Source organism: Caretta caretta, chromosome 1 (assembly GCF_965140235.1).
Source record: "Caretta caretta isolate rCarCar2 chromosome 1, rCarCar1.hap1, whole genome shotgun sequence".
Lineage (NCBI taxonomy): Eukaryota > Metazoa > Chordata > Testudines > Cheloniidae > Caretta > Caretta caretta.
The window spans coordinates 206,441,801-206,465,503 of NC_134206.1; the positions used below are offsets into that span (position 1 = coordinate 206,441,801).

The following is a 23,703-nucleotide window of genomic DNA, read 5'->3' on the forward strand; positions in this document are numbered from 1 at the left end:
ACAGCTCACTTCATCGGATGCATACCATGGAAACTGCAGCAGACATTATATACACACAGAGATCATGAAACAATACCTCCTCCCACCCCACTGTCCTGCTGATAATAGCTTATCTAAAGTGATCATCAAGTTGGGCCATTTCCAGCACAAATCCAGGTTTTCTCACCCTCCACCCCCCCACACACAAACTCACTCTCCTGCTGGTAATAGCCCATCCAAAGTGACAACTCTCTTCACAATGTGCATGATAATCAAGGTGGGCCATTTCCTGCACAAATCCAGGTTCTCTCACCCCCTCACCCACCTTGATTATCATGCACATTGTGAAGAGAGTTGTCACTTTGGATGGGCTATTACCAGCAGGAGAGTGAGTTTGTGTGTGTGGGGGGGGTGGAGGGTGAGAAAACCTGGATTTGTGCTGGAAATGGCCCAACTTGATGATCACTTTAGATAAGCTATTACCGGCGGGAGAGTGGGGTGGGAGGAGGTATTGTTTCATGATCTCTGTGTGTATATAATGTCTGCTGCAGTTTCCATGGTATGCATCCGATGAAGTGAGCTGTAGCTCACGAAAGCTCATGCTCAAATAAATTTGTTAGTCTCTAAGGTGCCACAAGTACTCCTTTTCTTTTTGCGAATACAGACTAACACAGCTGTTACTCTGAAACTTTTTACAAGGGTGAGCTGTGTAGCTTTCCCACTGCAACACTGGGCCTTCAGGCTCCAGCACCTCTGTGTCTCACCGTGAGCTCTCACAGCATGTCCATCTTAGGCCATCTCTATACTAACACTTCTGTCAGCAAAATGTCGTTCAGGGGTTTGAAAAAACACACGTCCGAGTGACATAAATTTCACTGGCATAAGTGGTAGGGCGTGCATAGCTACCGCTACTCACTGAGGTGGTTTTATGATGTCAGTGGGAGAGCTCTCTCACATCGGCATAGAGCGGCTACACAAGTGATCTTACAGCAGCGCCGCTGTAAGCTCACCAGTGTAGACATTGTGTAGATCAATGTGATGGATTTGCTCAGTACGGGACTACCACTCCCGTCAGCCCACTTCCCATTGCGCTTCCCTTTCCTCTGGCCAGGTAAGGAGAAAGGTCCTGAGCCAGAAGTGGCCAGGCTCTGTTTTGGGAGGGGTAGCACATGGCAAGGGGAGCTGCAAGGAAGCTGAAGCAGCAATCACATGGGAGCAGGAGAGAGACTGGAAACAGGAATGAATGCAGAGCCACATGGGGAACAGGCTGTGACTACTGGACATCACAGCTAGGTTCAGCTCAGTGTGGGATTTATGGGGTAGTAGCAGCAGCTGGTCAGAGAGCCAGTGTAGTGGGGCCTGGTGAAAGATACTAACTGAGCCTGGCTTGGAAACCTGCAAAATTCCAATTTACTTTGAATAGAGACTGGACTCGATAGGGCACTCCAGGCAGTACGCCTGAAGAGCCCTGACTCTCAGTTGGACTGCCACAGGGATCCAAACAGGAACCACTCTTGCACATTTTGAATGGTAACTGTTTAGGCATCTGTACCTAGGGTATTTACCACCTTTCTCACCAGCCCTAGTAAAATAACCTTTTCCTTAGCCATGTCTCTGAGTGGCTATTGGGATCCACCAGCCTACAAGGCCTACCTGCCAAAGCATTGACAGTGCTTGCCTCTGAGTTGTGGTACACCTGGCAAGCTATTGGCACCCTAGGGATTTGGTGTACTCAGCAGTAATTACACATGCTCCTGAGAGAGGCTTTACCTTCTCTGGAAGCAATGCAACCCAGCAAGTACCTGCAGCAACACAGATACCGTTTCAAAACAAGGCAGCATTTATTAGTCAACTGGAAATCAGCACCGGAGAAAACTTTAGGTTTTCATGGAGAAGCAAAGCTTAAGACAGCGTGCACGCTGGCAGAAGCAATCGCCCCCTTATTCCATGTCTTCCTCACATCCATCTGGTCTCCCTGTCTCTATGGGCTACGGGTGCTACAGCGGCACAGCTCTAGTGCTTCAATTATGCCGCTGTGGTACTGTGGTGTAGATGCTTCCTACATTGATGGAAGAGGCTTTTCCCACTGATGTAGGTAATCCACCTCCCCAAGTGGCAGTAGCTAGGTCAGCGGAAGAATGTTTCCCTCAACCGAGTTACCGTCACTCGGGGAGGTAGAGCTTCTGCAGCGACAGAAACACCCTTCTGCCTCTGTACTCTGCACTTGCGTGGTGGGGTGACAGTGGCATGGCTTCGGCGCTGTAGTAGCTGTGCCGCTGTAGCCTCTGTCGAGTGTAGAAATGGTCTGAGGCTCACACATGGATTCTAAATGTGTTACTGAAAGTTCCCACATTCATCATTCCATCCGGGCTACAGGTTCAACTGTATGCAGTACAGCGTGTGACACTCTCATTTGAGCCAGTTACAACAAACACAGCTGAATTTTGCCCACACAGCAGCTTTTCCACAACAGAAACGTGTGCCAGACAACATCGCGCCCACCGTGGTGCCAGGCCACATTTCTTTTAGTGCATTCTGGGATATCTGGACAGCTAGCATATAGTGCCTCATCAGGGGATATGGTTCCCAAAGGACATGCATGCAGAGCAGCACCAACAGCCCACTGGGCAATGACCTCTGGGATGTTTGACTGCACAGAATGCTAGAAGGAGGGAAGGCCAAACTGTTTACACAGGCATGGCTGGGGGTCCCATCTACACTACAAAACAATGTGCTGAACTGGTTACATATAGACAAATGTGTATCCTCCTAGGCTACTAACAGGGTGCAACACTTAGCTCCTACGGTTACTGAGTAGTAACTCTGTTGTATGACAGAGCTGACTGGTTACAAATTCTGTTAAAAGCTGTCATGCCAAAAGGGGCTTTGTGTTTTTAAACGGAAGGCATTGCATGTGACTGCCCTGGAAGCAGATGGCTGTACAGAGGAAAGTTTTGCTGTCGTCAGTAGTTTCTATAACTTAGCATTGGCTAAGTCAGCACACAATTCACAGTTCCTCTGAAATAGAGAAATGGACACAGGAAATCCGTTGGTTTTCCACTTTTCATGACTCGAACGAATAAGAGTTACAGGCTTCTGCAACTCTTCTGATAAGAGCAGGAGCCCTGAAGTGAATTAACCACAGAGTGATCAGACAGCTGTGGTGTCTCTTCATTTTACCATTACATTAAATAAGCATGTACACCAAAAGACTGCTTTCCCCCCAGGTACAGTACTAACTCAGCAACATTTTTTCCTCTGAACTCAACACTAATTCTAAACTGAAGACTGGACTGGGGGAAGGAGAAGACACTCAGGAGCTATAACATGTCTGTCTGGGGTTGTCTTGTAACATAAGCAGAGCCAGACCTGGTCAGTATTTTAAAGAGAGACTTCCATATAAAACCCCAGGTAGCACAGAAATTGTTGTTGATGATGCCAGAGATGGCAACCTTCCCCCTGAGTACTAATCTAATGGCCCTAGAGTAGCAGCCATGTTAGTCTGTATCCGTAAAAAGAAAAGGAGTACTTGTGGCACCTTAGAGTCTAACAAATAAATTTGTTAGTCTCTAAGGTGCCACAAGTACTCCTTTTCTTTCTAATGGTCCTAATGAATGATCTTTGATTAGTGGTCCCAAAGAAAGCAAAAGGTCCTTGCCAATAAAATACGGAATAGTCCTTTCAGAACCCAAACTCATGGTTCCTGGGTAAAGATCACCAGAGTTAAGTATCTAATCCCATTTTATAGCCTGTGATACCATTTGTGTCCTTGTCTATTTTTAACTTAAATCTTAATTGGATGAGTTCTGCTGTAAACCAGGCAGTGCTTTTATAGAACTGTGATCTAAAGTGGCTCTGAGGGTTATGGTTCAAGGTTGCCATCTGCCAGCTGAAAAGAGGGATAATTCCAGGTCCAGCTCTTTATTGCTCTTGTAAAATGTATCTGTTTTCCCATCATGGATTCCACACCAGATAATTTTATTCTACCAGTTACAATATCACTGCTAGTAGCAATCTTGGGGCTGGTGTCACTGCCAGTAGCAATCTTAGCATGTATATGTGAAGGGTGTTTAACCAGATTGATTTCATGCATGTTATTTAACTCACAGCAAGTAACCTGCACTAATAGCATGCACATGGGATGGCTATGCCTCTTTCAATTTGCATCACTGTGTTCACATGGTAGCAGCTTGCTGCTTAGAGAGTATCCTATGCTCTTTTGCATCACTGCTGTGCACTGTGCATTTCTCACTCTGCATTGTGGGATGCATAGCAGAAGCCCCGAGTTTCACATTTTTAAATACCCCATGTTTCCGCTGTCTCCACCCCGTGCTTCCTTTCTAGGCAGACTAACAACGTTTTTGAATTCCTGTCAGCCAGCATGGACGCAGCAGTGCCCTACAGCACTGTGCTGGCAACCACAAATACACAGAGGCTGTTTGGGCTATATTCAACACTCAAAGTTGGATGAAACTCAGCATTGGACTTCACCCGACACACCACCAAGCAGATGACATTGTCGTGGCGGCAGCTCTTCCAGCAGCTTCAGTGGCAATGGAGGGACAAGGACAAGGAAGAAGAGGAGACCACCAAGCAACTGATACTAGAGAAGCGGTTCCTGGATGAACTACACAGTGTTCAGTGTTGTTCTTCAAGTGATTACACATGTCCGTTCTACTGTCGATGCGTGCACGCCAAGTGCAGTTATTAGAGATTTCCCCCTCAGCAGTACCCATCAGGGCAGTGTGAGTGTCCTTTACTGCCTCATATCACTGTATGCAGATATAAAGGCAGAGCCTCCCCCGTCCCCTCTCAGTTCCTTCCTACCACCCATGATGTTGGAGCTGCTGTCCTTGCATTTGCAGTCCCACCCTCTTTGTTGTAGTACCTGTTCTGTTAGTTTTAGGCTAGTTTAGAGTTTTTGTACATAGTTTAAGATATAAGATTAAGTTTAGATTAGTACTTAATAGCATGGATTCGCCAGTTCCCATTTTGGTACTGGTACCAAACTCATGCCTTGTTTTCCAGGCTTCAAGTCTTGTCACTCATGTAACAAGTCCATGCCAGTGAGTGACCCAAACCCCAGCTGCCTAAGTGTGAGGCAGATGTGAGTGACAAATGTCACATTTGTAGGGGATTCAAACCTCTCTCAAAGACAGTGCAGCCATACTCAAATATCTGCTGATGGAATCTGTGCTCCTCCCACCATCACAGCCTTTGTAGGGGTAGGATTTTATATTTGTATTAAAGGTCATAGTTTATCCTGCCAGCCACCCTTTTTGAATAGCAGAAAGGAATGACCCTCTGGGGCATTGGTTTTAGGATAAGTTGTATTATAAAAGATGGGGTCTTACAAAAATCAGGAGTCCACATATTCACTTATCTAGATGATTGGCCAGTAAGAGGCTGGTCTAGGTCTCCGGTACTGTCCAGCATAGCCACCATACAGTCCACCTTCAGTGCTCTGGGGCTTCTAAGCAATACAGTGAACTATAACCTACTCCTGTACAGACAATAGAATTTATTGGGGCAGCCCTGGACTCCACAAAGGCCAGGGCTTTCCTGCTAGGGTTAAGATTCCAAGCAATGCGGGTCATTGCTCTAGATCTAAACACACATTCTGTCACTACAGTGTGAAATTGCCTCAAGCTTCTAGGGCACATGGTAGCATGTGCTTAGATAGTACAGGATGCCAGGCTGTGCTTCAGGGAGCTAGCTTTGGCGTACTCACCAGCTCATCATCATATGGACATGGTGGTTCAAGTGACAGCCTGGACTGGTGGAGAGAACTCTTGAATGTTTGTGAGGGAGTCCCCTTTGGTGCTCTACAACAGACACTCACCTTTGTCACAGATGCATTGGTTCTAGGCTGGGGAGCTCACTTAGGTCCCTAACAGGCACAAGGTCTTTGGTCTATTCAAGATCTAAAGCTCCATATAAATGTAAGGGAGCTTCGGGCCATCTGTTTGGCTTGCATGGTGTTCCTTCCACATATCAAGAGGCAGAATGTGTTGGTGCTTACAGACAACACAGCAGCCATCTTCTGTGTAAACAAATGGAGGGCCTAGTTGACAAAGTTATGCCAAGAAGTGTTTCTGCTTTGCAATTTCTGCATCACCAGTTCCATCATCCTGAAAGCTGCTTACCTTCCAGGGGCTCAGAATGCTCTGGTAGATCACTTAATCAGGTCATTCACAAGTCACCACAAGTGGTCCCTTCATCCAGATGTGACCACATCCATTTCCCAGCTGTGGGGAATCCCCCAAGTGAACCTGTTTGCAAAATGAGCATACAAAAATGTTATCTTTTTTGTTCCTGAGCAGGCCACACCCTGGGTTTGTTGACAGATGCCTTCCTGCCACCCTGGTCGAAGAGCCTGCTGTATGCATTCCCTCCAACTCCACTCCTGCCCAAGGTCTTGTCAAGAGTCAAAGAGCCCTCCACCCGACAGCTTGGATTCTTTCTGGCCAACATCCTTGGAAGGAGGTTGTTCTAAGGAAGTTCAGGAAGTTCTAAATAGTAGAAAGCCTTCAACTAAGACTCTTTACCTTGCTAAATGGACAAGTGTGATGGGGCGTCTGCCCCACACTGGCCTGTAAGGGGTTAATGGAGTCCTAGGGAGGCCGCGCAGAAAGCAGCCAATAGGAGAGGGGCTGCGAGGAGCAGCCCATTAGGGCCAGGCAGGCCTATATAAGAAGAGCTGCACAGCAGAGCAGGTTCAGTTGCTCCCTGGAGCTTGAGGAGGGCTCAATGGCTGCCTTGCAGGAGGAAGAAAGCTAGCACCCTGGACAGATCAGTGCTGGGCAGGATCAGGGGAGTGAGAGCGAGTTCCTGGCTGCATGCTAAGACTGGCATGCTGAGGCCCTGAGATAAGGGTGCAGAAGGTGCTAGGGCCATGGGGAAGTGGTCCAGGGAAAGATACTGAGAGATTAGAGGGAAAGCAGCATAGGGCTGCCATCTACAAGGTCCCTGGACCAGGACCTGGAGTAGTAGGTGGGTGCAGGTTGTCACCCCCCCAACACACTCACTCGCCACTGAGGAAGTGGCTGGACCAGTGGACTGTGATACTGTCCCCCGGAAAGGGGGAGCACAGAGTATGGCACAGCTGAGGGCTGTGTCCTGAAGAGGATGCTGCAGTCCTTGGAGTGTCCCGGAGCAGAAGCGATAGCAGGCGAGACACCACCTCCAATAGAAAATTGAAAAACAGCCAGGGCAATAGTGTCAGGGATGCCTGTTGCTCTTACTTTGAGTGCCAGGCCTGAAAATATGCAGCTGAATTATTTAAAATTTATGACTTTTCTGGGTAAAATGCATTGATGACTATGAAAGAATTTTTAATTGTTTCTATTATTAAACAGTCTATTATGTAGCAGTCAGAAAGAAACCTTTAATTAAACAATAATGAAGCAAAAATTCAAAGTGACACAGTGCAGTGGAGAGTAGAACACAACAAGGGGAGTGGGGATTCAAGTCACAGGTGAGTATATGCCTGGACACTGCCTCTTCTTGTTCTTGGGCCTTCTGGTGTTGACTGGCGACACTCAAAGTTATCAGAGGCATTAGATGGCTGAAAAGAGCTGGGGTCCCAGTTGTTCTCACTGGCCTGAGCAGAGCATTCTGGCTCTGTACTGCCTCCAGGAGTTGCCTCTGCATCTCCCATTTCCACTTATCCCAGCATCCCTGGTTTTAATGTACATTCTCCCGAGCTGTTTGCTCTTTCACCTGCATTGGTCAGCATCATGGTTGTCCCCTTGTAGACATCTGCTTAACAATGTCCACAAAAAGAACTTTATTCCATTGTCTGGCCACAAGAGCTTCCTGCACTGATGTTTCTCAGCAGATGATGATGAAGATCTAGGGTCTCAGGATGGCTCCAGGAGGCTGCTTGAGGTATGTGGGCTTCTGGAGTACTATTGCAGCCATGCTGATATACTCAAATCCCGGAGCAAATGGGCCAATTTTGGCTACGCTGCAGTTTTTAAACAGGGGAGGGGACATCCAGTCAACTTGATACCGGAGCAGTGGAGGGCATGCAGGTAAACTAATGGGTGGCTGCAAAGCTGTGTGGGATAGCAGTTGGAAGACTGCCAAAGCAGTGTGCAGCAGCTTTGCATGAACACAAACAATAGACTGAACTAACTCACTCACATCTCATCTCTCATAAATATAAAGGGAAGGGTAAACACCTTTAAAATCCCTCCTGGCCAGAGGAAAAACCCTTTCACCTGTAAAGGGTTGAGAAGCTAGGATAACCTCGCTGGCAGCTGACCAAAATGACCAATGAGGAGACAAGATACTTTCAAAGCTGGAGGAGGGGGAGAAACAAAGGCTCTCTCTGTCTGTGTGATGCTTTTGCTGGGAACAGAAAAGGAATGGAGTCTTAGAACTTAGTAAGTAATCTAGCTAGATATGCGTTAGATTATGATTTCTTTAAATGGCTGAGAAAATAAGCTGTGCTGAATGGAATGGATATTCCTGTTTTTGTGTCTTTTTGTAACTTAAGGTTTTGCCTAGAGGGATTCTCTATGTTTTGAATCTGTTTACCCTGTAAGGTATTTACCATCCTGATTTTACAGAGGTGATTCTTTTAATTTTTTTCTTCAATTAAAATTCTTCTTTTAAGAACCTGATTGTTTTTTCATTGTTCTTAAGATCCAAGGGTTTGGGTCTGTGTTCACCTATGCAAATTGGTGAGGATTTTTATCAAGCCTTCCCCAGGAAAGGGGGTGTAGGGTTTGGGGAGGATTTGGGGCGGGGCGGGGGGAAGATGTTTCCAAGCGGGCTCTTTCCCTATTATATATTTGTTAGACGCTTGGTGGTGGCAGCAATAAAGTCCAAGGGCAAAAGGTAAAATAGTTTGTACCTTGGGGAAGTTTTAACCTAAGCTGGTAAAAATAAGTTTAGGAGGTTTTCATGCAGGTCCCCACATCTGTACCCTAGAGTTCAGAGTGGAGAAGGAACCTTGACATCATCAAACTTAGTGCACTTTGAAATAGGATTCCAGAGTTTGTGATAAATATGGAGTTAGTGTACTATAATGAATTGTATCATGTGTATGCAAGCACTAGATTAGTTACTAGTCCAGTTGACTTAGTCTAGTTTAAACCCCCTGTGTAGACAAACTCTTGGTTTGCTTGAGTGTCTTAAAATCTCTCTCAATCATGTTTTGCAGAACTTGAAGTTGTGCAACAGAATAAAACATAATAGCCATGACAAACTGTAGGAGCTGAAGATGAAGAGGAGCCAAAAAGGAATAGTCAGTGTCTTCAGATGCAAGAGCCATTCCACTGCTGCTATGTCACAGATTTCAGCTGCTGGGATGTGTGAAGGAATGAACCAGTGCATCTCACATCTCAAAGGTTTTGAGATCAAGTCAGTCTCTGGGACGAATTGTCTTTTGAGTTCAGCTCTGCAAGGTGATTATCCTCATACATCTCTGTTGCATTTCTGCATTTGTTCAGCATATGCAGTTGTGTTATCCACTGGGCAATTTTGAGAGGAGAATTAAGCAATGAAGCAGAAAACAGAGCTCTTTTTAGGCGGTTTCTTTCACCTCAAGTCAGGTCAGGTTCTAACTTACTGTCTTTAAAATACCTAATCACCTTGCCTTTGTCTTCTCTGCTGACATTTATATAGATGGACCCTCTCATCCTTTCCGTATTGAACTAAGGATACAATTTTCAGAGGTGCGTAAGGGAGTTGGGGAGCCTAACTCCCATTTTCAAAAGTAATGTAAGTGTTTGAAGGTCAGTGGGACTTAAGTTCCTAAGGGCCAGAGTTTTATAGGTATTTAGGCACCTAAAGATACAGATGGGTGCTTAGTGGGACTTTGAAAATTCCCAGGGTGTTAGGGGCCTCAGCACTTGTGAAAATCCCATTAAATGTCTATCTGTATCTTTAGGTGCCTGAATGCCTTTACAAAGCTGGCCTCAACTCACTTTTGAAAAATGTACCCTAAATCTTCAACTCAGGCCCATATCCAGATTATATTGAGTTGGATTTTAAATACCATTGCCCAGTGTACTATTTCCTCCAATAACTGAGAGCTTGTTGAATTCGGTTTTCCCTATATATGGTTAACTCCACAAAGTTCATGTATGCAGGGGGGAAATCTTTTAGTCAAACTCTGCTGTATGGACCAGAGAGCACCGAATTTTGCCTGGAACTTGTGTGAAGCTCTCGGAGCCACAGAAATAACCTCCCTTAGAACTCCAAACTTTCCAGTGTGGTGGCCAGAGGAGTGAGAATGCTTATTGTCTCTGTGTGATGGAAGGTGATGTGACTGAGATTAGTGCAGCTTCTGAAATGGATGTTTCACAGCATGTTCAGTGTCACTGTATCTATAGTGTTACTAGAAACAAAAATATTTTTGTACTGACGATAACTAACTCAAATAAAATACAAAGTTTAAGTAAATATCAGAGTCCATCTAGATCCCTGACAGATCAACAGTAAAAATTAGCTCTTTGTAACATATCAGAAAAAGTGATTAGATGAGTGAAAAGTGATGGGATGTCGATGTTGGGGGGCAGGGTTGTGTCTGTCTGAATGGGGGGGTTACAGTATGTTTTGGGACATGGAGGGGGGCTTAAGAATGAGTGAATTTAACATGGTTTGAAAGCATCAAGAAGAACCAGACGACTCTCTCTCCCTGTGAAGAGTGTCATACTGCAGGGTGGCCATCTGGTAAAGGCAAGTACAAAAGTGATTGATAGGAAAACAAATAAGGCTGGCGAGAAGTTAGGGATTGTGGCTGCACAGTAGTTTCCCCAAGTAGTTGATACATGCTCTCTCCAGAGCTCTTCCTCTGTGAGCACTCCAATTGATAGTTTAACTCTTCAGGGACCATATGAAAATTCAAGCCTTACAAAGGAACTTAAACACACAGCCACTTTAATCTCAGAGAGCACACAAGAGTATTAAAGATCTACGGAAAAGCAACAAATACCTGAGTGCAATTCTCTCCACTCCTGATTTTGGTCAGTGTTCTTCAGGGAGGCCATGCCAAGCCCACTTTTCCTGCTGGGTCTTCTATCTCTGGTAATGCTCTGGCTCTCCTTGCAAGTGACTATGTCATATTTAAAAGCCACTTTTGACACCTTTTCCTCCTTCTCTTCTTACAGTGGGATTTTCCACGCTTCAGCCATCAAGTGGGATTGCTGGCAGAGGGTCATTAAGAGTAAATGGCTCTGCGGGCAGCAACCATGGTCCCACCAGAATTGGCCTACTCAATGTTGATGACTCTTTGCTGGCCCTATTTCAGTTTCGCAGAAACAGTTTCTGCTTCTGCCATAAAAAGGAACTTCTAATCCACACTGAAGGTTAAATTCTTAAAAACATAACATAAGAACGACCGTACTGGGTCAAACCAATGGTCTGTCTAGGCTAGTATCTTGTCCTCTGACAGTGGCCAGTACCAGATGCTTCAGAGGGAATGAACAGAACAGGACAATTTCAAGTGATCCATCCCTTGTTTTCCAGTCCCAGCCTCTGGCAGTTAGAGGTTTAGGGACACCTGGAGCATGAGATTGCATCCCTGACCATCTGAGCTAATAGCCAGTGATGGACCTATCCTCCATGAACCTATCTAATTTTTTTAACCTATTTATACTTTTGGCCTTCACAGCATCCCATGGCAATGTGTTCCTCAAGTTGACTGTGTGTTGTGTGAAGAATTACTTCCTTATGTTTATTTTAATCCTGCTGCCTATTAATTTCATTGGGTGATCCCTGGTTCTTGTGTTATGTGAAGGGGTAAATAACACTTCCCGATTCACGTTCTCCCCATGATTCATGATTTTATAGACCTCTATCATATTCCCCTTAGTCATCTTTTCTCTAAGCTGAACAGTCTCAGTCTTTTTAATTTCTCCTCATATGGAAGCTCTTCCATACGCCTAATCATTTTTGTTGCCCTTCTCTGTACCTTTCCAATTCTACTATATCCTTTTTGAGATGAGGTAATTGCAATGACTGGAGTGTGGGTGGTCAGAGCTGGAGACAGTGTCTGGTGCCAAGCCAGGGGCCAGAGCCAGAGACAGCATCAGGGCAAAGGCATAGGAGTGGGGACCTGGAGTAAGGCAGGCAAGCAGGAACTGGGAATAGATGGGGGTCTGGTATAAAGAAGATAGGAACCAGGCTCAGGAGCCAGGTAATCAGGTACATAATAGCAGCCAACCAGGTGCTCAGACAGCTTCCTGTGTTACTTCATGCCCATGACTGCTTAGTTTGCTGAAGAGCCTTTGGTGAGAGACACTGTCAAAAGCTTTCTGAAAGTCCAAGAGCATGATATCCACTAGATCACCCTTTTCCACATGCTTGTTGATCCCCCTCAGAGAATTCTTATAGATTGGTGAAGCATTATTTCCCTTTACAGAAGCTGTGTTGAATCTTCCCCAACAAGTTGTGTTCAGCTATGTGTCTGATAATTCAGTTCTTTACTATAATTTCAACCAGTTTGCCTGGTACTGAAGGTAGGCTTATTGGCCTATAATTGCCAGGATTGCCTCCAAAGCCTTTTTAAAAATCTGCCTTACATTAGCTACCTTCCAGTCATCTGGTATAGAGGCTGATTTAAGAGGTAGAATACATATCACAGTTATCAGAGTAACAGCCGTGTTAGTCTGTATTCACAAAAAGAAAAGGAGTACTTGTGTCACCTTAGAGACTAACCAATTTATTTGAGCATAAGCTTTCGTGAGCTACAGCTCACTTCATCGGATGCAGTGAGCTGTAGCTCACAAAAGCTTGTGCTCAAATAAATTGGTTAGTCTCTAAGGTGCCACAAGTACTCCTTTTCTTTTTGCGAATACAGACTAACACGGCTGTTACTCTGAAACCTGTCATTATGCAAGGCACTGCATTTAGCCGTATGCATCCGATGAAGTGAGCTGTAGCTCACGAAAGCTTATGCTCAAATAAATTGGTTAGTCTCTAAGGTGCCATGAGTACTCCTTTTCTGTTTGCATATCACAGTTAGTAGTTCTGCAACTTCATATTTGAATTCCTTCAGAACTCTTGGGTGAATACCATCTGATCCTAGTGTCTTATTACTGTCTAATTTATCAGTTTGTTCCAAAACCTCCTCTACTGACACCTCAGTCTGGAACAGCTCCTCAGATTTGTCACCAAAAAGAATGACGTGGGTGTGGGAATCTCCCCCACATCCTTTGTAGTGAAGACCAATGCAAAGAATTAATTTAGCTTCTCTGCAGTGTCCTTGTCTTCCTTGAGTGCTCCTTTAGCACCTCCATTGTCCACTGGCTCCACTGACTGTTCGGCAAGCTTCCTGCTTCTGCCGTACCTTAAAAAATGTTGCTGTTAGTTTTTGTGTCTTTAGCTAGTTGATCTTCAAATTCTTTCTTGTCCTGCCTTATTATACTTTTACCTTGACTTGCCAGAGTTTATGTTCCTTTCTAATTTCCCACACTAGGATTTGACTTCCTGGTTTTTTTTAAAGGATGCCTTTTTGCCTCTGTCACTTTTACTGTGCTATTTAGCCATGTTGGCATTATTATTATTATTATTATTATTTTGGTCCTCTTACTTTTTTTGATTTGGAGTATAAATTTGCTTTGATCCTCTCTTTCAGTGTTTTTAAATAGTTTACAGAAATTTCCCCCTTGTGACTGTGCCTTTTAATTTCCGTTTAACTAGCTTCCTCATTTTTGTGTAGTTCCCCTTTTTGAAGTTACATGCTAGTGTGGTGGGTTTCATTGGCATTTTCTCCCCGATGAGGATGTCAAATTTAATTACATTATGATCTCTATTACCGAGTGGTTCAGTTATGTGCACATCTTGGACCAGATCCTGTTCTCCACTTAGAACTAAATCAAGAATTGCCTCTTCCCTTTTGGGCTCCAGGACAAGCTGTTCCAAGAAGCAGTAATTTATGGTGTCTAGAAATTTTATCTCTGCGTCCCTTCCTGAGTGACATTTACCCAGTCAATATGAGGATAGTTGAAGTGCCCCATTATTATTGCATTTTCTGCCCTTGTAGCCTCTCTGATCTCCCCGAACATTTCACAATTACAGTCACCTCCTGGGCAGGTGATGGGTAGTATATTCCTACTGCTATCCTTTTACTGTTCAAGCATGGAATTTTTATTCATAAAAAGTCTATGGTACAGTTTAATTCATTTAAGATTTTCACTTTATTTGACTCTCTGCTTTCTTTCACATATAGTACTACTACTCAAAGCGACCTACTCTGTCATTCCTGTTTATTTTGTACCCTGATACTACCATGTCCTTTGATTCCACCAAGTTTCCACTGTGCCTGTTATATCAATGTCCACATTTAATGCCAGCCATCATACTTCACCCATCTTAGTATGTAGACTTCTAGCATTTTTAAATAAGCATTTGTACAGTTTGTCAATATTCAGTTGCCTGCCTTCATGAGTTATATTTATATGGGACTCTATTTTGTTTGACTGTTCCTCTGTAGCTCCTCCCTGTACTTTACCAACTTTATTCCGATCTTCTTTACTAGGATATAGAGTCCCCATTAATAAATTCATCCCTAAGGGGTGTCTGAGCCCAAACCATGTGCTTTTCCACACCTGTTGGCTTTTCCTCAGCCCTTTAATTTAAAAAAATCTTCTACAACCTTTTTAATTTTATATCCCACCAGTCTGGTTCTGTTTTGGTTTAGGTGGAGCCCATCCTTCCCATATGGGATACTCCTTTCCCAGCGGTTCCCCAGCTCCTAATAAACCTAAAGCCCTCCTCCTTACATCATCGTGTCATCAACTAATTTAGACCCTGCAGTTCTGCCTGTCTTTCTGGCCCTGCATGTAGAATTGGAAATATTTCAGAGAATGTTACCATGAAGTCTTGGACTTTAATCTCTTCCCCAGCAATCTAAATTTGGCCTCCAAGACCTCTTGCCTACCATTCAACAGTAGGGTGGCCTCTGCTTTATTTAAGCAATGTAAGCTGTCATGGGATAAGAGGGAAGATTTTCTCATGGACTGGTAACTGGTTAAAAGACAGGTAACAAAGGGTAGGAATAAATAGTCAGTTTTCAGAATGGAGAGAGGTAAATAATGGTGTCCACCAGGGGTCTGTACTGGGACCTGTACTATTCAACATATTCATAAATGATCTGGAAAAGGGGTAAACAGTGAGGTGGCAAAATTTGGAGGTGATAAAAAAAATACTCAAGATCGTTAAATCCAAAGCAGACTGCAAAGAGCTACAAAGGGATCTCACAAAACTGGGTGACTGGGCAACAAAATGGCAGATGAAATTCAATGTTGATAAATGAAGTAATGCACACTGGAAAATATAATCGCAACTATACATATAAAATGATGGGGTCGAAATTAGCTGTTACTCAAGAGAGAGATCTTGGAGTCGTGGATAGTTCTCTGAAAACATCCACTCAATGTGCTGTGGCAATCAACAAAGCTAACAGAATGTTGGGAATCATTAAGGGAGGGATAGATAATAAGACAGAAAATATCATATTACCTCTATATAAATCCATGGTATGCCCACATCTTGAATACCGCATGCAGATGTGGTTGCCCCATCTCAAAAAAAAAAATATTGGAATTGGAAAAGTTTTCAGAAAAAGGCAACAAAAATGATTAGGGGTATGGAACACCTTCTGTATGTGGAGAGAGTAATAAAATTGGGACTTTTCAGCTTGGAAAAGAGACAACTAAGGGGGATATGACAGAGGTCTGTACAATCATGATGGGTGTGGAGAAAGTAAATAAGGAAGTGTTATTTACGCAGTCTCATAATACAAGAACTAGGGGTCACCAAATGAAATTAATAGGCAGCAGGTTTAAAACAAACAAAAAGAAGTATTTCTATACTCAACACACAGTCAATCTGTAGAACTCTTTGCCAGAGAGTATTGTGAAGGCCAAGACAATAACAGGGTTAAAAAAAGAACTAGATAGATTCATGGAGGATAGGTCCATGAATGGCTATTAGCCAGGATGGGCAGTGATGGTGTCCCTAGCCTCTGTTTACCAGAAGCTGGGAATGGGTGACGGGATGGATCACTTGATGATTGCCGTGTTCTGTTCATTCCCGCTGGAGCACCTGGCATTGGCCCCTGTCGGAAGACAGGATACTGGGCTAGATGGACCTTTGGTCTAGCCTGGTATGGCAGTTCTTATGTTATGTTCTCCCACGCAGCCAAGGGCTCATCCTCCTTCTCATGGCTCTGGCCCAGGTGTCTCTGCTCTGACCCACCAGGACCATAGCCTCCCCCTCACCTTGTGTCTGTAGGTATCAGGTGTCACCACCCCTGCAGCAGTGCAGGTAGCCATCTGCAGCACCACTGTCATGACCCCACTCACTCACTCACTCACCAGCCAGGATTGCAGGGGCTGTCCCCAGGCAGGAACTGTTCAGCATTTGGGTGACCTTCCACGTAGCTGGGGGCTTTTCCTCTTGTAGCCCTGACTTGGGGGTTGGGTGATCTCTGCTCCCCTGGGCCAGGACCACAGCCTCCCCCACACCTTGCATCCAGGTGTCCTGAGTCCCTTGGCCATGCAGGGAGCCCTCTGCAGCCCCAATGTCAGTGCTGGGAACCCCTTCAGCCCTGCTGACAGCACTGCCCTAACCCTAACCCCAACCCCATTACTTTCCTGCACCTGTAAAAATTAACATAGTTAAAAACCTGAAAAAAATCTATATTAATCATCAAAATTGTAAAAAAATAAAACTTGAATTTTGCCAAACATAGCTACATGTATACATATCTAGGAACAAAGAATGAAGGCCATACCTGCGGAATGGACTCTTCTTAGAAGGAAAAAGAGAGAGAGAGAGAGAGAGAGAGAGGAAAAAGAAGAAATATAACAGGGAAAGAAAAGGACAGTCTCACATCCCAGGTGGTGTTTGGCATTTAACCAGAGGTTGTGGTGTCAAATATATTTATTATAAACTTTAAGGCTAGGCGGGACCATTTGATCATCTAGTCTCACCTCCTGTGTAACACAGGCCACAGAATTTCATTCAAGTTTGCCAGGTCTCAGAGTGGCTGATAAGACCAGGTGCTGCAGCTGTGTTTTTCATCCAGTTTCTGCTGTATTTAGCCTAATGCCTTGTGTTTGACGAAAGTATCTTCCAGGAAGGCATCTAGTCTTGATGAGTTCAAGAGAGAGATTCCCAGTGCCTACTACCAGCTACAGGGGGCAGAATTCAGGTTGTGTTGTGAGGGCGGCACGTACTTAACTTTGCATTTCCTAGTGGAAGGGCCCTCAAGAAGTCTGTTCAATTCCCCCAGACTGACGCAGGATGAAGCAAATCTAGACCATCCTTGACAGATGTTTGTCTAACCTGTTCTTAAAAACCTCCAGTGATGGGGATTCTGCAGCCACCCCTAACATGTTGCTATGCCTAGCTATCCTTACAGTTAAAAAGCTTTTTTCTAATATGCAACCCTATATCTCCCTTGCTGCAGATTAAACCAATTACTACTTGCCCTACTGTCTGTGGGCATGGAGAACAATTGATCACCATCTTCTTTATAACAATCTTTTACATATTTGAAGACTGTTATCCTGTCCCCACTAAGTCTTCTCTTGTCTAGACTAAATATGCCCAAGTCTTTCAACCTTTCTTCATGGTTCACGTTTTCTAAACCTCATGACACTTTTGTTGGTGCCCTTGAGAATTTCTTCAATTTGTCCATGTTTTTCTTAAAGTGTAGCACCCAAAACTGGACACAGTACTCCAGCTGAAGCCTCTACTGCACAATAAAGCAGAACTATGCATGCTTGTGTGTATGCATACACATGTGGTGTGTTGGTAAGGATGTGGGTGCATGTTTGGTGTTTGTGTGCATGTGTAGGGTAAGATGTACATGTGTGATGCATATGTTGCATCCATGGCTGCCTGAGTGAAGTGTGTGTGATGTCTGTGTGGTGTCTGCATGAGTCTAACTTGCAGTCATAGAGTTTTGCAGTAAACTGCCAGCAGGAGGCAAAGACAATGAGATAACAAGACCTAGAGAACAGCTCAGAAATATTCACTTCTCCCTGTCTCTGCTGTACATGTATCTGCTTCCTCCCTAGAGCAGGAAACGATTGCTTCACTCTGACTCAGGGCAAGCCTACACTACAAAATTAAGTCAACCTAAGTTACATTAATGAACAGCCAACGCAGTAATTATATTGCTTTTGCATGTCCATGCTACACTCGTGTCGACGGTGTGCATCCTCACCAGGCATGCTTGTACGGATTTAACTGCCAGTGTGGGGCATTGTGGGATGGCGTCTGAAAGGCAGCAACAGTCGATGTAAGCAACACAGTGTCTACAGCAGTGGTGGGCAACAGGCTGCTGGTTGCCCATCACTGGTCTACACTGATACTGCAGCAAACTAACCACATTGACTAGGGTTGCCAACCCTCCCAGTTTTGCCAGGAATCTCCTGGAATCAGGCCCTATCTCCCTGAGGCTACTGAAGCCAAACCAGGAGATTTTAGGCGCTAAAAGTCTGGTGGTGCAGCGGGGCTAAGGCAGGCTCCCTGCCTGCCTTGGCCCCATGCCTCTCCCGGAAGTGGCCAGCGCGTCCCTGCAGCCCCAAGGTGTGTGTGGGGGGGGGGAGAAGGGTGTCTCTGCATGCTGCCCCTGCCCTGAGCACCAACTCTACAGCTCCCATTGGCCAGGAACTTCAGCCCCCCCAGGGACTACAGGGACGTGCCAGCCACTTCTGGGAGCATCACGTCATGGGGCCAGGGCAAGCAGAAAGCCTGCCTTAGCCCCACTGCACCGCCAACTGGGAGCCACCTGAGGTAAGCATCTCCCAGCTGGAGTCCACGACCCTCACGCCCTCCTGCACCCCAACCCCGTGCCCCAGCCCTGAGCCCCCTCCTGCACCCAAACCCTCAGAGGTTGCACCCTGCACCCTCTACTACACCCCAACCCCCTGCCCCAGCCTAGTGAAAGTGAGTGAGGGTGGGGAAGAGCGAGCGACAGAGGGAAGGGGGATGGAGTGAGCGGAGTGGCGCCTCAGGAAAGGGATGTGGCAGGGGGTGGGGCAAGGGTGTTTGGGTTTGTGAGATTAGACAGTTAGCAACCCTAACATTGACCTAATCACTACGCCTCTCGTGAAGGTGGAGTTATTAAGTCGGTGTAGTGGGCGAGTTACATCAGTGGGAGCTACATTTTAGTGTAGACACTTACAGAGTTAGGTCACGAAAGCTTATACTCAAATAAATTTGTTAGTCTCTAAGGTGCCACAAGTACTCCTTTTCTTTTTGCAAATACAGACTAACACGGCTACTACTCTGTAACTCTGTAGTGTAGATCAAGCCTCAGTCTCCTTCCCTGGTCAAAAATAGGCCATATGATATGTCAGCGGGCTCTGATTGGCTGATGGGAAGTCTTGAGAGTCCGGCCAAGCAGCAGGAATGGCCAATGGCAGCTGCAATCCATATGTGCACTGCTGAACCTTTCACCCCTCCAATATTGCCCAGAACACATCTGGGAAATGAGACTCATTATATTCAGTAGCTGGTAGAGCTACAGAAGAGTAGACTGTGAATGGAAGTAGCACTGAGCTTCCGTCCTAGGCCAAATTTACCCTGGTGTAACTTAACTGACTGCAGTGAAGTTATATCAGGGTTGAATTGGCCCCAGAACATGTTTTGCATTCTTACCACAGCAGGCTCCTGTTGCTGTAATGGCCTTAGTTGAAAAATGGGTAAAACAACTGTGACACCCAGTGGCAAGACTGGAAAATGACAGGTTCCTTCTGCCTTTCCTATGTTAAGGTTCGATTAGTAGTGTACTGATTTTACACAATGATATTTAGCATTTGTATAGCACTTTAAATACTATTAATCACAAAAAATACGTTAGGCTGCTGGTGCATGGATGCCACTTCCTTTCACGCTGACAAATATTGTCTCATTGTTTCCTTATACACCCCTATCTGTATCCATCTGTTGTCTCACTTTATACTTAGATGTGAGCTCCTTGGGGCAGGGACTGCCTTTTTAGTCTGCTTGTACAGCACTTAGCACAATGGGGTTCTGGTCCACGACTGGGGCTCCTAGGCACTATGGTAATACAGATATGTATCAATATTGTTAATAATAACTAATACTGTTAAAAGAACACTATTAAGGCAGCAAAGTCAGGCACCCAAAGGCTAGGAATTGCCAGAAGTAAGGTTGCCTGTCCACCCTCACTGAGCCTCAGTCTCAGAAATGATTAAGCCACGACTGAGGCAGACACCTGACGTAAAATTTCAGCCCAAATGGTTAAAGTTTGACAAAATTATAAGCAACTGAAAAGAGGGTCTTACAATGGGAAGCGTTGTACAACCTTAATAAGAGGCAGGACTATCAGCCCCAGCTGTAAGGGTGAGAGGCTCTTTAAATTAGATTAGCTCTGTGTGGTGATAGATGAACTGATGATCTTCAAAGATAATTAATCCTCACAAACAACATCTGAGAACTGAGTAATAACAATGGGTAACAAACCAATGAGGCTAAAACTAGCAGATTACACACCACACGATCCATTGTCTACAGCCAAGCTCTACAATACAACCACATTTGCTCCAATCCCTCAGACAGAGACAAACACCTACAAGATCTCTATCAAGTGTTCTTACAACTACAGTACCCACCTGCTGAAGTGAAAAAACAGATTGACAGAGCCAGAAGAGTACCCAGAAGCCACCTACTACAGGACAGGCCCAACAAAGAAAATAACAGAACGCCACTAGCTGTCACCTTCAGCCCCCAACTAAAACCTCTCCAACGCATCATCAAAGATCTACAATCTATCCTGAAAAATGATCCCTCTCTCTCACAGATCTTGGGAGACAGACCAGTCCTCACTTACAGACAGCCCCCCAACCTGAAGAAAATACTCTCCAGCAACCACACACCACACAACAAAAAGACTAACCCAGGAACCTATCCTTGCAACAAAGCCCGATGCCAACTCTGTCCATATATTTATTTAAGTGACCCCATCATAGGACCTTAGCCACGCCATCAGCAGCTTGTTCACCTGCACATCTACCAATGTGATACATGCCATCATGTGCCAGCAGTGCCCCTGTCCCATGTACATTGGCCAAACCAGACAGTCTCTACGCAAAAGAATAAATGGACACAAATCTGACATCAGGAACATAACATTCAAAAACCGGAAGGAGAACACTTCAACTGCTCTGGCCACTCAGTAACAGATTTAAAGGTGGCAATTTTGCAACAGAAAAGCTTCAAAAACAGACTCCAAGGAGAAACTACTGTGCTTGAATTAATATGCAAACTAGACACCATTAACTTGGGTTTGAATAGAGACTGGGAGTGGCTGGGTCAGTACATATAGTGAATCTATTTCCTTAAGTATCCTCACACCTTCTTGTCAGCTGTCTAAATGGGCCATCTTGTTTATCACTACAGAAGTTTTTTTTGCCTGCTCATAATAGCTCATCTTAATTAATTAGTCTCCTATTCCACCTTTTCATGTTCTCTGTATGTATATCTCTTCTTACTATACCTTCCATTCTATGCATCCGATGAAGTGAGCTGTAGCTCACGAAAGCTCATGCTCAAATAAATTTATTAGTCTCTAAGGTGCCACAAGTCCTCCTGTTCTTTTTGCGGATACAAACTAACAGGGGCCGCTACTCTGAAACCTAAGATTACATTTCAGAGGAACAGCCCTGTTAGTCTGTATTCGCAAAAAGAAAAGGAGTACTTGTGGCACCTTAAAGCTCATGCTCAAATAAATTGGTTAGTCTCTAAGGTGCCACAAGTACTCCTTTTCTTTTTAAGATTACATTATAAACTCTTTGGAGTAGGTAGGGGCTATGTCTATTTCAACTGAATGTAAAACACTTTGCACACTTTGACCATAATAATAAAGTCAATCTTTAATCATATTAAAGTCAAGAAAGTAAATTAAATAAAGGGCCAGGCGATGCACTTGGCTACCAGCCACTTAGGGAGCTGGGTCTCAGCCCTGCCCCCAGTGCTGCAGCAGGCCTACAGCACCGCACTTGAGGCTGCCCTGTCCCGCTTTGGCTGCTCCCGCTCTCTTCCTGCTGGGGGGTGGGGAGCCGCAATTTAATTCATGTTGCGGGACGGGGGGCGCAGGCGGCGGAGCCCGGCTGGAGTAGCCGGGGGAGGGGCGCGGTGGGGGCTGGGCGGGAGGGATGTGGTGGGGGCCGCCTGGGAAGCGCTCGCTGCCTCCCCGTACCCCCGCCCCCGCTCCACGTGCCCAGCGCGAGCCCCGCCCCTCAGGGTGGACGCCCCGCCCGGCCCCGTTGCCATGGGAACGCGCCGCCATGAGCAGCTACACGGTGATCGGGACGGTGCCGGGGCCGGCGGGCGGCGGGGGCCCGAGCCCCGGGGGCCGGTACCGCTCGGGCCTGGCCCCCAGCAGAGCCTTCGACTTCCTCTACGGTACCGGCGAGCGGCCCCGGCAGGGGCGGAGCCGGCTTGGCCCAGAGACCGAGCCGGGGGGCGGCGCCAACCCCGCAGGCCCCGCCCGGGCGGCAGCAGAGGGGGCGGGTTGGCGACGAGGCTCCGCCTCCCGTCACCCCGCGTGCGGCCTCGTGCAGCCCGGCGGGGCCGCGCGGGGTTGCTGGGGGGGAGGGGCGGGCCCGACTCCCCTCAGGCTGGGCGTGGCCGGGGCCCGCGTCGGGCGGGAGTCGCTCGAGCTGTGCGACAGGGGCCGCCCCCGCCCGTCCAGCGCCGCGAGAGGCCTGGCCGGGGCCCGCGTGGTGGGCTGCAGCCGGCGGCCGCAGGGGGGAGCCGCGGAGGCAGCCTGGGGCGTGCTGAGGCGCCGTCAGTCGGGGCTGGGGGACGAGGCTGGAAAAGCGGATCTGGAAGAGGACAGGGAGGCTCCTCCGAGCGCGCGGGGGGGGGGGGGGAGGCGAAATGGACAGGCTGAAAGCAGCATTAGCGGGAAAGGCGTGGGCAGAGCAGGGAGCCACCTGCGGATGTGCAAGGCCATGCCTGGCGCTTCATTCCACAGGGAAGCAGCAAATGCTCGCTGCTGCTGCTTCCATTCACGGCTGTAGCTACCGTTTAATGGTTTTAAAGGTTGCCAGAAGAGTACTTTAACAATTATGAGCCTTTAATTTCTCCCCACCGGAGCGTGGTCTACTCTGTACAGTAGCAGCATCGAGGCTGACTGGGGGCGGGGGGGGGGGGGGTCAGAGGTGCAAAAGTGTGCTTGCTCTTTTTTATTTCTATGTCTCGTTTAGTCTCTGAAGTGGAAAAACGGACTTCTTGTCAAGGGGAGCCAGGGTATTATTCTGTTCGTTTTCTTTGAATCCATGGGATTGCTTATATTTCAGATCCCTTGTATGTGTTATCAAGTGAGAAGGACCACGCAAAGGCAAATGTCCAGGCTCATCTCCTGTGTGACAAGATGGTAGGTTGTTTCAGCCTGAGACATCTTCAGGAGAGGTTTTTCCCACATTCTTCCCTATATTAAAGGAATATGAATATATATGTAAAAAACTTGATTGCACTTGAGCAATCTTAACTTTACGCAACTTCCTTAGAACAGCACAAGCTCTGTAAAGAAAGGAAATCGTTTATACCTAACACAAAAATAGTTTAATACCTGATGGTCACCACTGTCTTGGGTTGACTTTATACCAATAGTCTAGAAATAAACAGTTCTATGTTCTATTCCTAAGCCCCTAAGTCATGCATCAGTGCTTGAGAATGGGACACCCCTGGATACCTCTGACGACTGGTCTATGGCTCATTAAG

At 46.1% G+C, this 23,703-nt stretch overlaps 2 protein-coding genes across 9 annotated transcripts in view; both read left to right on the top strand.

Annotated features, from left to right (window-relative positions):
• The window catches only part of LOC125621665 (potassium/sodium hyperpolarization-activated cyclic nucleotide-gated channel 3), a 27,137-nt gene extending 16,742 nt beyond the window's left edge, over positions 1 to 10,395 (top strand). For 3 of the 4 annotated variants that reach the window (XM_048818791.2, XM_075119028.1, XM_075119034.1), the window contains one exon: positions 9,152 to 10,395. In XM_048818791.2, coding sequence (XP_048674748.2) covers positions 9,152 to 9,202 — 51 coding nt within the window. In that variant the 3' untranslated portion in view covers positions 9,203 to 10,395. Of the gene's footprint in view, positions 1 to 4,323; positions 8,370 to 9,151 lie in introns of all 4 variants that reach the window. The other variant, XM_075119040.1, reaches the window with a different exon arrangement.
• An 11,846-nt stretch (positions 10,396 to 22,241) lies between these two features.
• CFAP91 (cilia and flagella associated protein 91) overlaps positions 22,242 to 23,703 on the top strand; it is a 67,626-nt gene continuing 66,164 nt past the window's right edge. For all 5 annotated transcript variants that reach the window (XR_007352554.2, XR_007352550.2, XM_048818819.2 and 2 more), the window contains exons 1-2: positions 22,242 to 22,380; positions 23,280 to 23,356. Coding sequence is in view for 3 of the 5 variants with exons in the window: in XM_048818819.2 (XP_048674776.2) it covers positions 22,263 to 22,380; positions 23,280 to 23,356 (195 nt within the window). In the remaining 2 variants the exon portion in view is untranslated. The remainder of the gene's footprint in view (positions 22,381 to 23,279; positions 23,357 to 23,703) is intronic.